The sequence below is a fragment of the Sander lucioperca genome, chromosome 5 (assembly GCF_008315115.2).
Source record: "Sander lucioperca isolate FBNREF2018 chromosome 5, SLUC_FBN_1.2, whole genome shotgun sequence".
Classification (NCBI taxonomy): domain Eukaryota; kingdom Metazoa; phylum Chordata; class Actinopteri; order Perciformes; family Percidae; genus Sander; species Sander lucioperca.
In genome coordinates, this window is record NC_050177.1 from 6,331,897 (window position 1) to 6,345,845 (window position 13,949).

Sequence of the window (13,949 nt, forward strand, 5' to 3'; positions counted from 1 at the left end):
ATTAGATGGCATTGCTTGTCAGTGTCTGTGAGAAATGCTGTCAAATCGTTCCTACTCTCACCATTTAAGTGGATGGGATCCATGTGCATGGATGCTCAGTGTGGGCTTTCAAAATGCATCAATCATTATGGAGCAGCAAAGTACACCAGTTATCATCACAAAATTAGATACATTCTTGCTTTTCTCCTCATTCAATTTTGATGGGTTTAAAGGAATATTTCAACACTGAAATCTGCTTGTTCACTTTCTTGCCAAGAGTTAGATGGGGAGCTCTATACCATTCTGATATCTGTACAGTAAATATGAAGCATCTCAGCTCAGCACAAAGACTGGAAAGAGGGGAAACCGCAAGGCTGGCTCTGTCTAAATATTTTCCTACCAGCACCTTTAAAGCTCAATAATTAATAGGTTAAATCTTGTTTGTGTAATCCCCACAAAAACCCAAGTGTAAAAACAACAAGTTGTGGTTATACTAGACTATTTCTGGGAAAAGACTCAAGGAAGCTATTGCTTCTGGTCAAGAAATAATCCAGCCTATATCCCCCTGTGAAACAGCAACTTTTAATTTTTACATTTCGGTTTTTGAACGTGTTCAGTGAGCTTTAGAAGTGCTGTTAGGGGGATTTTATTTTTTTACTTTGTACAGAGCCAGGCTAGCTGTTTCCCATTGTTTCAAGTCTTTATGCTAAGATAAGCCAACCGGCTGCAGCTTCACAAAATTGAATAAATGTATTTCCAAGGTACTTTATTGCTTTAATACTCCACTCCTTATGATAACTTTTCATCATAATGATATCTGCCAGCATTAAGTTTAAACTATATTATGCAAATTACAAAAAAAAAAAAGTAAACGACTTTCTGATAGCACTTCTCTGCAAAGCATAATTTCCAATTGTACTTTCTGCCGAACATTCAGTTCCTCTAACTTTGCTGACAGGAATTTTTAAGTCTCCATCCTCTCTTCCATTCTAAATTCCTTTGTGATCTCCATCCCCCAGGCCGGCCATCCCTCTATAGCATCCTCTTCTGCCTTTAGTCCTTCCCTCAGTGTCGACAGCCAGGGAACAGGTACCCCTGTCATCATGTGCCGCAGTCCAACAGGTAAACCTACGATTTTACACACAGAGTATTCACATCCAACATTTTAACAGAAAGACATCTACCTATAAATTGCAGGAACGTCAGTCTGTCCGTCTCTGTGGGTTTTATGCACATATCTCTCAAACCGTTAGTCCAATGGATTTCAAACTTGACACGTGTGTTATTACGGGTACGAGTAAGTGCAGTGCCAAGTTTGACGTTGTTTGGATTAGAAATGCACACAAACGACAATTCCCGAATTTAAGAACGTTTCAGAATCCCACACATGCAAAGTACAACCAGCTACAGTCAACAAGCAAACAGAGCGTGATGCAGGCTATCTTATAAAGTGAGACGTATCCGTATATATGTGTCCATGTTTGGGGGCGTGTTTGGGGGGAAGATAACCTGCGCATCACACGCAGACGCCACATGCAGAATGCTTTAGAACAGCGGGGGGGGGGGGACTCTTTTCATGCTATTGTATTAAATTGCTGTGAGCTGGCAGAACAAAACGTAATCTTGGAGATTATTCCTTCAGAGCTCTATGCAATGCGAGAATATCTCAGAGTTGAACCGGACAGACACAGCAGTTTTCATCAGACTCACCCTAGGTTGGGTTAATTAAGTCTACTGCTAACTTACAACACTAATAACATTACCGTCGCCAAAATATCCTAACGAATCAAATCCCCTACTTCACCGTTAACCGTCAAGCCACTAAACCTGTATGGAAATGAACACCTCTGCTGAAATATTAAATTCGTTAACGATCATACGAGACAACGTGTCAGGTTTAGTCAGGAAAGACTAGGCTTGGACCCAAATGCAGTGAGAGGATTTATTAAAACAAAAGAGTCTTACACAAAGTGTCCTCAGGAAGGTAGCCAGGCTGGAACAATCAAAAAACAGAATCCACAAAAACACAGAGAAACATCCAACAGGAAAACACGGCAAAAGAATACACAGCAAACAGAATGAAATGATCCGACAAGAGACAAAGACAGAACAGGGACTAAATACACAGGTAACGAGGACTAATGAGGGACAGGTGACACAACAGGTGGAACAATCAAAAAAGGCGGGAAACAAACAAAGACAGGAAGTAAACTAGACAAGACAAGGGAGACAAGACAGACTACAAAATAAAACAGGAAACGGAACATAACAGAAAATAACAATCATGACACAACGTCTCTCTCTCTCTCTCTCTCTCTCTCTCTCTCTCTCTCTCTCTCTCTCTCTCTCTCTCTCTCTCTCTCTCTCTCTCTCTCTCTCTGCGCACACACACACACACAAACAGTCCGGTTCTGGTGGTTGATGAACGCAGATATGTGCTGGTTAGCTCTCATAACGGGCCAGTTGGGTAGCGCACTGCCATGAGACCATGACGCTAATGTCTTACTCCACATTTTCATTGTGATATTTTGTGATTACATTCTGAATCTGCAGCATTCTCTGTCAGGTAAATAGAGTAGTACAATGTCTTCCTCTGATGTAGAAGTAGCCTACACTGTAAGTCAGTAGTAGGCTATACAGTGGAGTTGCACATTAAGTGGTTTGGGGTACAATTTGGTTTTGAAGAATTCTACAAGCAGCAATACCACAGGCCAAGCAATCGGCCCGTTCCAAACAGGCACATTTTCAACGGGCTCTGCACAAGTCCTAGAGATGACAGATTATCTAATGAGAATTTCCTTCCTGTCTTTTCCGTTCCCTTTTTCTATATTTTGCAGATGTGAAAAGTAAGACGTCTCCGAGGTCAAATTTGAAGTTCCGCTTTGACAAAATGAGCCACTCATCCACAACTGTAAGTCTTAGGTTAGAACTTGTTAAAGCAGAAACCACAGTATTTAGTGCAGCAGGCTGAAAGCAATAATGAAAGGTTCCCTGGTGTGTTTTTGATACACTCACTGTCCATCTTACGGTCATCTCATTATCTCGGAATCACTGTATTCATTGAAACAGACATGCTGGTGTTGGGTAATTGGCCCAGATTGAAAGATGCATGCTGTCAGCGAACACTCTCCTCTAACTGGCCTCTCTGTTCACTTTCCTCTCTTTCAGTCCGAGTAGCTTTGTGGAATGGAAATATCAGACTTGCACAACAAAGGGACTGCACAGGTTGACGGAGCTGCAAAAAGAAAAATCACAACAACCACAACCATAAAATAACCATAGAACCACTTCCCGATGCCAAGGATAATCTGACAAGATGACCAAGTGCACCAGAGTCCCCACACACTATAACCTAACTGACAATACTGTGAGTGTATTTTGAGGCGAAGCAGCTGACATGTTGGCTTTCTTTTTAACCAACCTTAGGCTAAGGAAATTAGTCAATACTTTGCCGTTGTAACAGGTTGCTGCATCTCAGTTGTTAAATGTTCACATCACATGAAGTCCTAGCATGGCTGTAATACTGTGAGTGCAGGCTGAGCTAGACTCTGCCTCAGCTTTTTCTAAAGCATCTAGTTTATTAGAGAGATACAGTGATCTAGAAAAATGGTAACATGAGACTATGGCTGAACTGTTACTGTTATCTGTTCGACTGCTGAGTGCTCAGTGGAATTGGAAATGTCAGACATCAGGATGTTCCCTTTTTGCCTTTGCCCTTGAATGGTACGTCTGGCAGCAGTTCCTCTTTTGCCTAAAAAAAAAGTACGCAGACAAAGACAGACATGCACAGAAACATAATGTAGACTTACAGTAGCAGCATTTTGGAGTTGATAACACAGGGAGTCTCAATTCTCTACTGTACGATCTGAGCATGTTCTTTGCATATAAAAATGCTTTTCTAGGAAACACCTTTGATTTTCGAGATGCTTTTGTAACCTTGCTAGCTGCTGCATTGTGTCTACTGCACTATTAACTCGACATTGCTGAAACTCAGTCAAAATACCTATGGCAGCATTTCTGTACCTGTAAGGGTAACTTCAAATCCCTGAACTCAAGTGCTTGGTTAATGGAAATTAGCTCATATGGAGCACAGTAGGAGACACTGCCAACACATTTTGCCATGCGCTTATTTTAGCCAAAGCCGCGCCTTACAATCTATCAAAAGCCCTTTTCATCACTGATGCGCTCGCTCGCTCTCTCTCTCTCTCTCTCTCTCTCTCTCTCTCTCTCTCTCTCTCACTATGTGAGAGGACAAGAATCTTCTGGATCCGCTTACAGCACAGTCGTGGGTAGCCGATTAACACCCACATATACTGAAAATAGACGGTGCACCGATGAAAACATTTCACCTTCTGATACCTCCCATTGAAGCTTGCTAGCTCGTTGTATCTTTGTCTATGTTTGTTGGAACTTTTGAACAGGAAAGTCTCCTGGGTTTAAAGCTTCCCAGCATGTGCGCTGATATTAATGACTTGAAAAAAAGATGCTTCAGGTTAAATGAACCTTTGAACCACACATTGAATGTGAACTTGGAGGGTTATTTTTATTTATTTTTAATTTTTGATTTGACGCTTTGTTAGTTGTTATTACAAAGTCTCTTAAAAGTAAATTGCAAAGCCAGGTGCTTACAAGCACAACATGACAATAGGTTTACTAGTCCTCAACTGTATCATAACATTAGCCTGGAGCTGCATAAACTAGAACAGGGGAAGGTGTGAGTGTGCTAATCAAGAAAACGCTTAAAGACATCCAGATGTGTTTCCTGTGTGACCAAACAACCAAGCATGTAGGTCTTTGAAAGAATGCATATGTGCTATTACTGTGGAGACAACCTTTCCTGGATGGCAGGATAGTGTGTGAAGTTCTGTCACATGAAACTCAAATCCTAGAGAGTCAGTTCACCCAAATTACAAACACCTACGTTGTAATTTGGGTGACTTTTTTAGTTTTGCAAGAAAGCTGTAGAAAAGCTGAAAGAAAGTTCTGATAAGTACTTTAAGGATCAGCTTGTTGACAATTACAAACTGTTTTCAGTTAGGCCAGTGATTACCTTGAACAAGGGAAGCAGGGACAGAAATCACACAAAAACGGGAAGTTCAGATGTACTTTTGTTTGTAGCAGGTATCGCCTAAATGCTCTGCAGCCTTTCCTCTGTTAATATGCTTAATTTATTCAAATGAAAACTTCTTTTGCCTTGATGTCATGTACAAATGTAACTGCAGAGTATGCTAATTAATAAGGTTAAAATGATTAAAGGAAATATATTAATTTAAAAGATGTCTAAACATGTATATGTATATTTGGTTATGTAATGTGCCATTGAGAATTTATTCTAAAATAAAATGTTGTATTTTGTGTCATTTATGTGGTATCTCATTTTTAAAATCTCACACGACAAGCCAGTACACACTTGGTAGATATTATAGACAAAGGTTGTTTCACATTTTAAAAACTGCAATACTTTTAAATTGGTCGGGCTGCATTTAATGTTTTGCTTGTCCGCAGTCACATATCAAGATAATTAAAAGTGGTGATATCAATGAAACTATGCCACATAGCTGAGTCTTTGCTCTCTGCAGCACCTCAGGGTGGTTCAGATGGTTGATGCATGCTGCAATATCTCCTCATTATCTGCTCCACTTGCTGTCTTTTATGCTACCTGCACAAGAATGATTTTTTGCACTTAAAAACACTATACTTCCACATCAGAGTGTAATCAGGACAGCCCTTAGACATGGAGCGACAAATATTAATTAATTCATTTGTATCTTATTTTTTCCTCTGCTGTGATGATTTTCCAAAACACAGGTAAAAGTCTTGAGTTTAAGAATGACGTAATAGTGAAAAATTCATCAGGATGACGTGAAGACGTCAAGGATCAACCACAGTCCCACAAAAATAACACATAATTAATCCTCAGCAGACAGTTGTTCACCTGCTTCGACAGCAGTCAGGAAAATCTGACAGATGAGTACACAGTGGACTGGTCAGGCTCTCTGGTGGCTCCCTGTTGTCTCAGTGCATCCTGAGAAATGTCTGCATACACCACCTTTAACATTGGGAATGGGAAAAGGGTTATTTAAGCACTAGTCTAGCTTTGCCAGCCCATTTAAGCACACACAAGAGCATATGCATAGACTGCAGACATTTTCAAGGCCAGTCAGAGGAAACAAACAATGTTGAGGGCCTTGCAGAGTGCATCCTGTCTTGAAACAGAACGTTTACCCACCTCAATTTTCTGCCTAGACTTGGGGACAGCTGTAAAATGCACACAAAAAAGACAATGCATTAAATAGAGCAGTTTTGACAATGCTACGGTAACTTTTTTATCAATGTTACAGGCTACTAAGTAAGATACCTTTGTTAGAGGAAGTGCTACGTTTCTGGGGTATGGGGCATCGAGGTGGAGGCTGTGGAGCTGGGTGTGGTTGGTCTCTGTATACAGCTGCAGGAATGGACAACGTCCTGGGAAGTGGCTGAGGCTTGACTTTTGAACTTAGACAGTGAGCCAATCCCAGAATGATGGGAAGACAAAGAGAAGCACCGGCACAGACCAAAACCCTGTGTAATACACTCCTCTGGAAGGGGACAGCTGAGGGAAGGACACAGAATAATATACACAAATAATGCAGTTAGAATGAGCTGTTGTTGTGTTTGTTCACTATTTTAAGGGATTTTTGTAGTCTTTGCTTTTTCGAGAACAACTAATTCAGCATTGCACATACAGACACATACACACTAATAAACACCGACACACATTTGGCCGCACATACCTGCAGTGACGTTCACATACTTGAAATGTCCCTGACCAGTATCACCTTGGCCCCATTTTACACTGCATCCATAAAAACCTTCGTCTGATTGTTTGACACTCAGGAAATTTAAAATGAGTCGAGTTTGATTGGCTGAGAGCATCACATTGGTCAGATGGTGCTTCACACTTAGATTTTCATTTGTTGAATTTGTCCGCATCCACTTTCCTGTCCAGGTGCCTCCACAGTGCTGGACCACACAGGACAAAGACAGACTGCCCCCTGCTGGTACATACAATGTCTCACGTTGTGCCAGAACACCCTGGCTGCATTCTTCAGCATGGAGACCTGAAAAAAGGGAAGTCTCCTATTATAGCTCATTGTAGTGCAACAACAAACTGCATAGACAAACATTTTGCCATTTGGTGCAGTGGTAGCTGTTAGACAGTGTTTTGATAAATCCATTTACTTGTACCATCTCAAGACAGTATGTGACCATAAAGAGTCTGAACATTTGACCGATTAAGACGTTCATGCAGTTTTTCTGTCATATAATAAACTAACCCAAACAAATGGTCAGAAGTGCATAATGCCATCATACGTTTGAAGTGTATAGACTTAATAAAACTACAGCATAAACAACTGTGCAGTCGTACAATAACACATTTTTCTATTATACCTTTTTTTCACACATACACTAAAATCTGGAATGAGATTCCATATTACATTAGAGCAATAACCTGCATCACACTATGTTTGTACGGCATGTTTTTTATGACTAAATAGACAACATAGTAAACCAGTTTTAACTGGGTCAGGCCAGTTTAAATGGTCTGGCAAGTTTAAATGTAACAATTTTAATGTTACTTTTCCACTATAATAATAAAAAAATAAAATCTGATTATAGGAGACATACAGTTTGACAAACATTTCATATGCAAAATGACACACTGAAACAGGATTGTGATTACCACAGCTTGTCTTTGCAAAAACTATATATAATTTGGAGTGAGACTGTACAAAATTCAAATATCAACAATAACTTACAATAACTTATTTTAAAAGATCTTACAGACAGTGAGTAGCCTTCACCAAAGCCACTGCAATAGGGGTGAATTTAAAGGTAAGATTATCCAGCCAAGTTCCTCAAATGCAATTTAACGTATGAAATATTTGCCTTGTTTATAAAAACAATTTGAATAAGAACTAAAATGTCTTACTTACCAGTATGAAGAAGGCAGAGACAGCTGATTGTGCTGAGGAGATAGTAACACATGTCTGACTGTAACAGTGTTGGTCAACGTTCATCCCAAGTCGGTTTTATTTCCTCTGTACAGACAAAGTCATGGCTTGTGTGAAAACTGCTTGTTCAAATTGTTGTCAGTTGCAGAGAGTCTATCAGCTTGCTCTTTATTTCACTTTCTTTTCCTATTCTCAATAATTTAACAGGCTTTCCTTTATGCTGCTGCTGCATTTGTCCAGATGGAGGTAAAGGAAGGAAGTGACACAAGCATGCACACACACACACACACACACACACACACTCACACACACACACACACACACATACACACCCCACAAGGCTCACATACTAAATTACAGGAAAGCAATGACCTCATGAATGGTAATATAAACTTCCCAACAGGAAAGGGGCCAATTTCAAGGAACAGTAATTTAACAGAGAGAAAAAAAGCACTATCGAAACTAACTTTTTTGTGTATGTAATTTTTGATTAATAATGTATACTCTCGTATTAAAAATGCCTGTCAGATGGTCGATTTGTTGGTTGGTGTGTGTGTGTGTGTGTGTGTGTGTGTGTGTGTGTGCGCGCGTGTGCTTGCGTGTGTGTAGTGAATTTAAAAGGTTTATTACTGTTGCAACATAGGTAAATGTTATGACTTTCTTTTCTACACCCTTACCCTGTACATTCCCAGCGACTACAACGATTTTCAGCAGAAGGTAACCTTCAAAAAATAAGCTGCTTTTCATTTATAAAGAGAGAAAAACATAACAACCTTTTTGGCAGGTCTTGGTTTCTGTAATTATTCCTCATGTTCATACCTGACATTACAGTTTTTTTGGATTGCTTACACACTAAAATTAAAAGTAGTACACTATTAGCAAAACCTTACACTCAAGAAGCAAAACATCAGCCCATATTTGCACAACTATAAGCACATTGTTAACCTCACACTTGTTGCAAAACTCTACACACAGTGATTTGCAAAACACTAAACACACTTAACATACATTACACACAAAAATCTATCATGAAGTCACTTCCTTGCAATACCAAAGCACTGACTGTCAAATTACCGCACCGTCCAACCAATTGGTTCAACACAGTCATCAGGTGTGCAAACACTTGTTTGCTTAATTGTAGACACACCAATCAGGTGTATAAGCACTATAAAAAGCAGCAGGTGAGTTCATCGGTCTTCAAGCACAATGGAAAGAGTCAGAGAAAGAGTAAGACGAGGAGGAGAACGAGGAGGAGGACAAGCAGGAGGAGGAAGGGGAGGAAGGGGAGGAAGAGGAATCAACAGAGGAGGAATCAACAGAGGAAGAGGAAGAGATGGAGGTCATGCTGGAGGTAGAGGTAGAGGTAGAGGTAGAGGTAGAGGTAGAGGAAGAGGAAGACAAGAAGGTGCTCAAAGAGGACCGAATCTGACAAATGAGATCCGCGCAACACTGGTTGACCACGTTGTCAACCACGGCCTGACGCTGAGGGAGGCTGGACTGCGAGTACAGCCAAATCTAAGCCGATACACAGTGGCAAGTGTGATAAGAACATTTTGACTGGAAAATAGGTATTGTAAAAATATCATCATATCAAAAACATCTGCACGGTTTCAGTAACTGCTTACAGTACTGTATTCTATGCACTATAGGCACGTCTGTTACCTTTTCCTGTGAAATTACTGTACTATTGTATACTGTTTTTTTTTTTTTTTTCAGGAACGACAAGGGGGAAGGCCTCCTATGTTCACAGAACAGCAAGAGAGGGAGATAGTAAACATGGTTTTGGCCAGCAATGCTATAACACTCAATCAGCTCCAAACTAACATTGTCAATAACCACGCCAGTTTCAACGATATCCATCAGGTCTCAACATCAACACTGGCACGCATCCTAAAAAAAAAAACATATTCAAATGAAGCAAATTTATCGAGTGCCTTTCGAGCGCAATTCCGAAAGGGTGAAGCGACTGCGGCATGATTATGCAGAGGTATGTATTCACTTTAGCAGTGTGATCTTGCATACTGTCTCATAATCTTTTACTGTACTGTAATATGTATACTACATCTACACTGAACTACACAATTTTGCCTGACACTGTTCTTCAGAGAGTTTTACGAATGGATGGAGAGGAGAGCCAGCATGAGTTCATTTACGTAGATGAGGCTGGGTTCAACTTGACGAGAACACGAAGGAGGGGAAGAAACATCATTGGCCACAGGGCTATAGTCAATGTCCCAGGGCAACGTGGGGGTAATATAACACTCTGTGCAGCCATTACACAGAATGGGGTCCTCCACCGCCATGCCCATATGGGCCCTTACAACACAGCACTCATACTTACATTCTTGGACCAATTGCACAACATAACAGCAGCAAATCAAATCGATCATATGCAATACATTGTCGTCTGGAACAATGTGTCTTTCCACCGCTCTGTTCTGGTTCAGAACTGGTTTCAGCAACATCCACATTTCACCGTCCTATATCTTCCACCATACTCTCCATTCCTCAACCCTATAGAAGAGTTTTTCTCGGCATGGCGGTGGAAGGGATATGATCTCCGTCTCCAGGCTGAGGTACCCCTCATCCAAGCCATGGAGGAGGCCTGCGACCAGATGGAGGTAGCAGCAATGCAAGGATGGATTCGTCATTCAAGACGTTTCTTTCCAAGGTGTCTTGCTAATGACAACATTGCCTGCGATGTTGATGAAATTCTCTGGCTAGATCCAGCTAGGCGAAGAGACAATGTCTAGTTCTTTTTTTTTTTTTTTTTTTTACAGTAAACTTACAGTACAATACGTAAAGTGACATTTTGTGTTGAGAAATAAATGAGTTTCTTCAGTCTGCAACATTGGTCTTGTGTAGTGTTTGGTGAATTTACATTATATTTGTACTTTGTTGATGGTAGCCTAATTATAGGGAATTAAGTAGAAGTGCTAAAAGTGTTTTAGGTTTATCACAGCAGAGTGTAACTCGTGCAAACAGAGTATAGTAATGTGAAACGTGTGTGTTTCATATGGTAACAAAGTGTGGTTTTTAAACAGAAGTGTATAGTTTTTACAAGAGTGTTTAATTATGCAAAGGATCTGTAGTGTTTTGCTAATTGTGTGTGTGGTTGTGCTAATTGTGTGTAGTGTTTTGAAAACACGGGCCCTGTTTTGAAAATCGTGCTTAAGCAATCCAAAAAAAACTGTAAGACATCCCCCCTAATGTTAGTGATAGACTGGGAGTCTGGGACTATGAATAAGCTACTTACAAATAGTTGCAAAGCGTGGTTATATTTTGTAAACATTAACCGGACATTTAATACGCAATTATTCTGTCAAGTTTGACTTTAAGCGCGCTCGTTTAACTTTACTCCGTGTCCTACCACTCACGTGATTTGTGGAAATAACAAAGCCCAGAGGAAGGAAGACCAGTTGTGCCCTCTATTAATGCAAAATATGACAGCTGTAAAGTCCATTTAATGTTTAGGCAGCAAGAATTCGATCATAGTTTGTCTTTAGTTCAATGTAGGTAACTTTCACAGCATCATGAACTTTGGAGAGAGATCTAAGGCTGAAAATGGTCACCAAAAGTGGAGGATATTTTTAGGATTGTTTCTTAACTGTTTCAACAATTTTGAGTCTACATGGATCACCAAACGCCTCCTTGTTCAACATTATTAATTTGGCACTTATATAGCACAAATCTAGTGAATGGTGTGTCATGCTGCAGCATACAAAATAGTGTTGGAAAACACAATACAAATAAAATAAATAAACATGTTTTGTTTAAAAAAATATCTCTACTATTACGTTTACCTAAAAAGGATTAAAAAGGCCTACAATTTGTTAAACCAAAAATGACACGTTCAGGAAATGTACCACTACAGAAAACAGAGTTAAATTTGTTTGTGAAACTTGCGTTGGAAGTGTACATTGAAGTGGTTAAAATAATAGAAACAAATAAATAAATGGATGTTTTCAGAGTCCTTTAGTGTAAACACAATATTTATTAAATTAATTTCGCTTTTTGTTTGCTGGCAGCTCCATTGTGACATGTCCCACCCGCAAACTCCGCCCAGCCGCCACGTCAAAGACCGGCCCGCGAGTGCATAAACGGTTGCACAAACGAGCGTACCCTGTAAGACACTGACTGTCGGTGAATGAGATAAACAAAGAGCCGGTAACTTTTCAGGAAAACAGACAACACTCTTCAAACTCCACGGAAACATGGAAACTGGTAGGTTATGTGCCACTTTCTCCTGTTTCAGTCCTGGTGATTTGTGTCGCCGGCAGCCTGAGCGCAGTCTGCATTTGACAGCTAGAGGATGACAGCTGAGGGAGCTAACAGGCTAAGTTAGCACTCATTGCGTTAGCATGCCAACCTGCTAGCATGACTTTGCCGTCGTTTACTCATCTAGGTTTGTCAGATCATGCTGATACATTGTCAGCAAGGTACCGTCATCCAAACTGGAGAAATAAGACCGCTAACCTTAACTCGAGTAAAATCTGGTGTCAGTTCCAGGAGCCGGAAATGTTAGCTTGTGTAGCTAGCTAACGTTACTCAAGAATGGAGTTGGAAATACCAGAAGCTGTCAATGTCTTTAAAGTGGTAGCGATTCATTTTAGTTTAGTTTTCGTTAGGAAAAACAGAAAAGAGAACTGCTTCACCTCACTTATATTACGCCTCTTTGTAATCGTTAACATTACCAACTAAAGCTTTAAGTTAGTTAGTAGTAGTAGTTAACCTTAAGCCAGCCAAGTCATTTGAGTTGTATTGTTTCAATTCAAGTCACTAACCTCAGGTTTCACTCGATGGTAGGAAAAGGCTTTCGAAAACCCGTGTTACCTTAGAGCCATTCATTTTCCTATATTTTTAAAGTATGGATTAAAATAAGGACTTTGATAGTGTCATACTATTCTGATCTTTGGCCTGATTTCGATTGTGGATGTCTACTGAGCCTCCACTGTCAGGCTACATGCCAACTGTAGTTCAGACCTTTGCACATGGAGCAGTGATGGGCATAATAAAGTGCTTAACTAATATAAAGCCATTTGTATAACCACTGATGTGTACATTTGCAAGTCACCCTGGCTGCCTGTGCTTGGCCCCTCTCCATAGAAAACCTCTGTGATGTACTGAGCATTCATTCCTCCACTTGTTGAATAACAGCCAGACCAACTACTCACCCTTTAGTTAGGATTTTCAATATTTGTTCTTCAACGCACACCACTCTTATGTTGTATGTGCAAACTGCTGCCAGTTTATAGCTGTCGACTAATATTCTGTTACAGATTCTCTCACTATTTAGTTATCCATGCATACTCATCAGTGTCGACAAAAATTCTGCTGTTGCTCCACAAGCAAATCAATGTTATGTGGACATGGGACCCCATGCAGGCCTGCTCTCCAAATATTCTCTGCCTTAGCCGTGGTTCTGCTTATTTTCTGATAACACGGGCATTGCAGTTAATAGAGTTTGACACTGTCCTAATCTGCAGCAGTCAGTGCATTTGCGTCAATGGAAAATAACAGAATGCAGCTGAGAGAGAGGGGTTGAATTCTAGGCAGCATGCATGACTAGGCAATGTCCCCCTCAATGTTTAATTGCTCTGCACTATTATTTGACGGAATTACAAAACATACATCAGTGGCAGTGTGTTCCATCAAAGTGTGTGTGCACTCATCCTTCCCCGTACGGCGGGACAAGACAAGCTTTCCGGTTTGTTCCTCTCACAGATGGAGCCAGATAAGTGATACCATCCATCTCGGATCGGCCCTTTGCTCCCTAAAGCCACTTATAGAAAGCATGCTTGATTACTTCCTTGTTGGTCTTTGTCTTGTGCTTTGCCCTGTGCCAAGTCCGTCCTTCATTCTTTATCAGAGCTCTAATCATGATTGCGCTGTTAGTTTATGACTATTGATCTGGTATTTTCCAGGCATTATTGTGACATTTGAGTATGTGAGTGCTCATAAATCAGATCTTAAGAG

General features: G+C 40.4%; 4 protein-coding genes across 16 annotated transcripts in view; 3 read left to right on the forward strand and 1 right to left on the reverse strand.

Annotated features, from left to right (window-relative positions):
• rap1gap2a (RAP1 GTPase activating protein 2a) overlaps positions 1–11,312 on the forward strand; it is a 127,561-nt gene extending 116,249 nt beyond the window's left edge. For 10 of the 11 annotated variants that reach the window (XM_031294921.2, XM_031294922.2, XM_031294925.2 and 7 more), the window contains 3 exons: positions 999–1,101; positions 2,817–2,890; positions 3,148–5,032. In XM_031294921.2, coding sequence (XP_031150781.1) covers positions 999–1,101; positions 2,817–2,890; positions 3,148–3,156 — 186 coding nt within the window. In that variant the 3' untranslated portion in view covers positions 3,157–5,032. Of the gene's footprint in view, positions 1–998; positions 1,102–2,816; positions 2,891–3,147; positions 5,033–11,300 lie in introns of those variants that run through there. The other variant, XR_004897369.1, reaches the window with a different exon arrangement.
• LOC116046551 lies at positions 864–8,241 on the reverse strand. Of its 3 annotated transcripts, none has more exons than XM_031294940.2 (6): positions 7,956–8,241; positions 6,753–7,079; positions 6,338–6,571; positions 6,209–6,237; positions 5,915–6,028; positions 864–1,107 (listed from the first exon to the last, which is right to left on the reverse strand). In XM_031294940.2, the coding sequence occupies exons 1-5, from the start codon at positions 8,005–8,007 to the stop codon at positions 5,930–5,932; spliced, it is 741 nt and encodes a 246-aa protein (XP_031150800.1). In that variant the 5' UTR covers positions 8,008–8,241; the 3' UTR covers positions 864–1,107; positions 5,915–5,929. The 3 variants fall into 3 exon arrangements, with proteins under 3 accessions (XP_031150800.1, XP_031150799.1, XP_031150795.1); XM_031294939.2 differs by lacking the exon at positions 864–1,107 and adding an exon at positions 3,368–5,638; XM_031294935.2 differs by lacking the exon at positions 864–1,107 and having other exon boundaries at positions 3,696–6,028; positions 7,956–8,240.
• LOC116046553 lies at positions 9,761–10,789 on the forward strand. The gene is made up of 2 exons (XM_031294941.2): positions 9,761–9,960; positions 10,079–10,789. Exons 1-2 carry the CDS (start codon positions 9,886–9,888, stop codon positions 10,724–10,726), a joined length of 723 nt encoding a protein of 240 aa, XP_031150801.1. The 5' UTR covers positions 9,761–9,885; the 3' UTR covers positions 10,727–10,789.
• Positions 11,313–11,953: 641 nt separating the features above from the next.
• blmh (bleomycin hydrolase) overlaps positions 11,954–13,949 on the forward strand; it is a 32,284-nt gene continuing 30,288 nt past the window's right edge. The window contains exon 1 of the mRNA XM_031294934.2: positions 11,954–12,197. Within this exon, the coding sequence (XP_031150794.1) occupies positions 12,188–12,197 (10 nt within the window). The 5' untranslated portion in view covers positions 11,954–12,187. The remainder of the gene's footprint in view (positions 12,198–13,949) is intronic.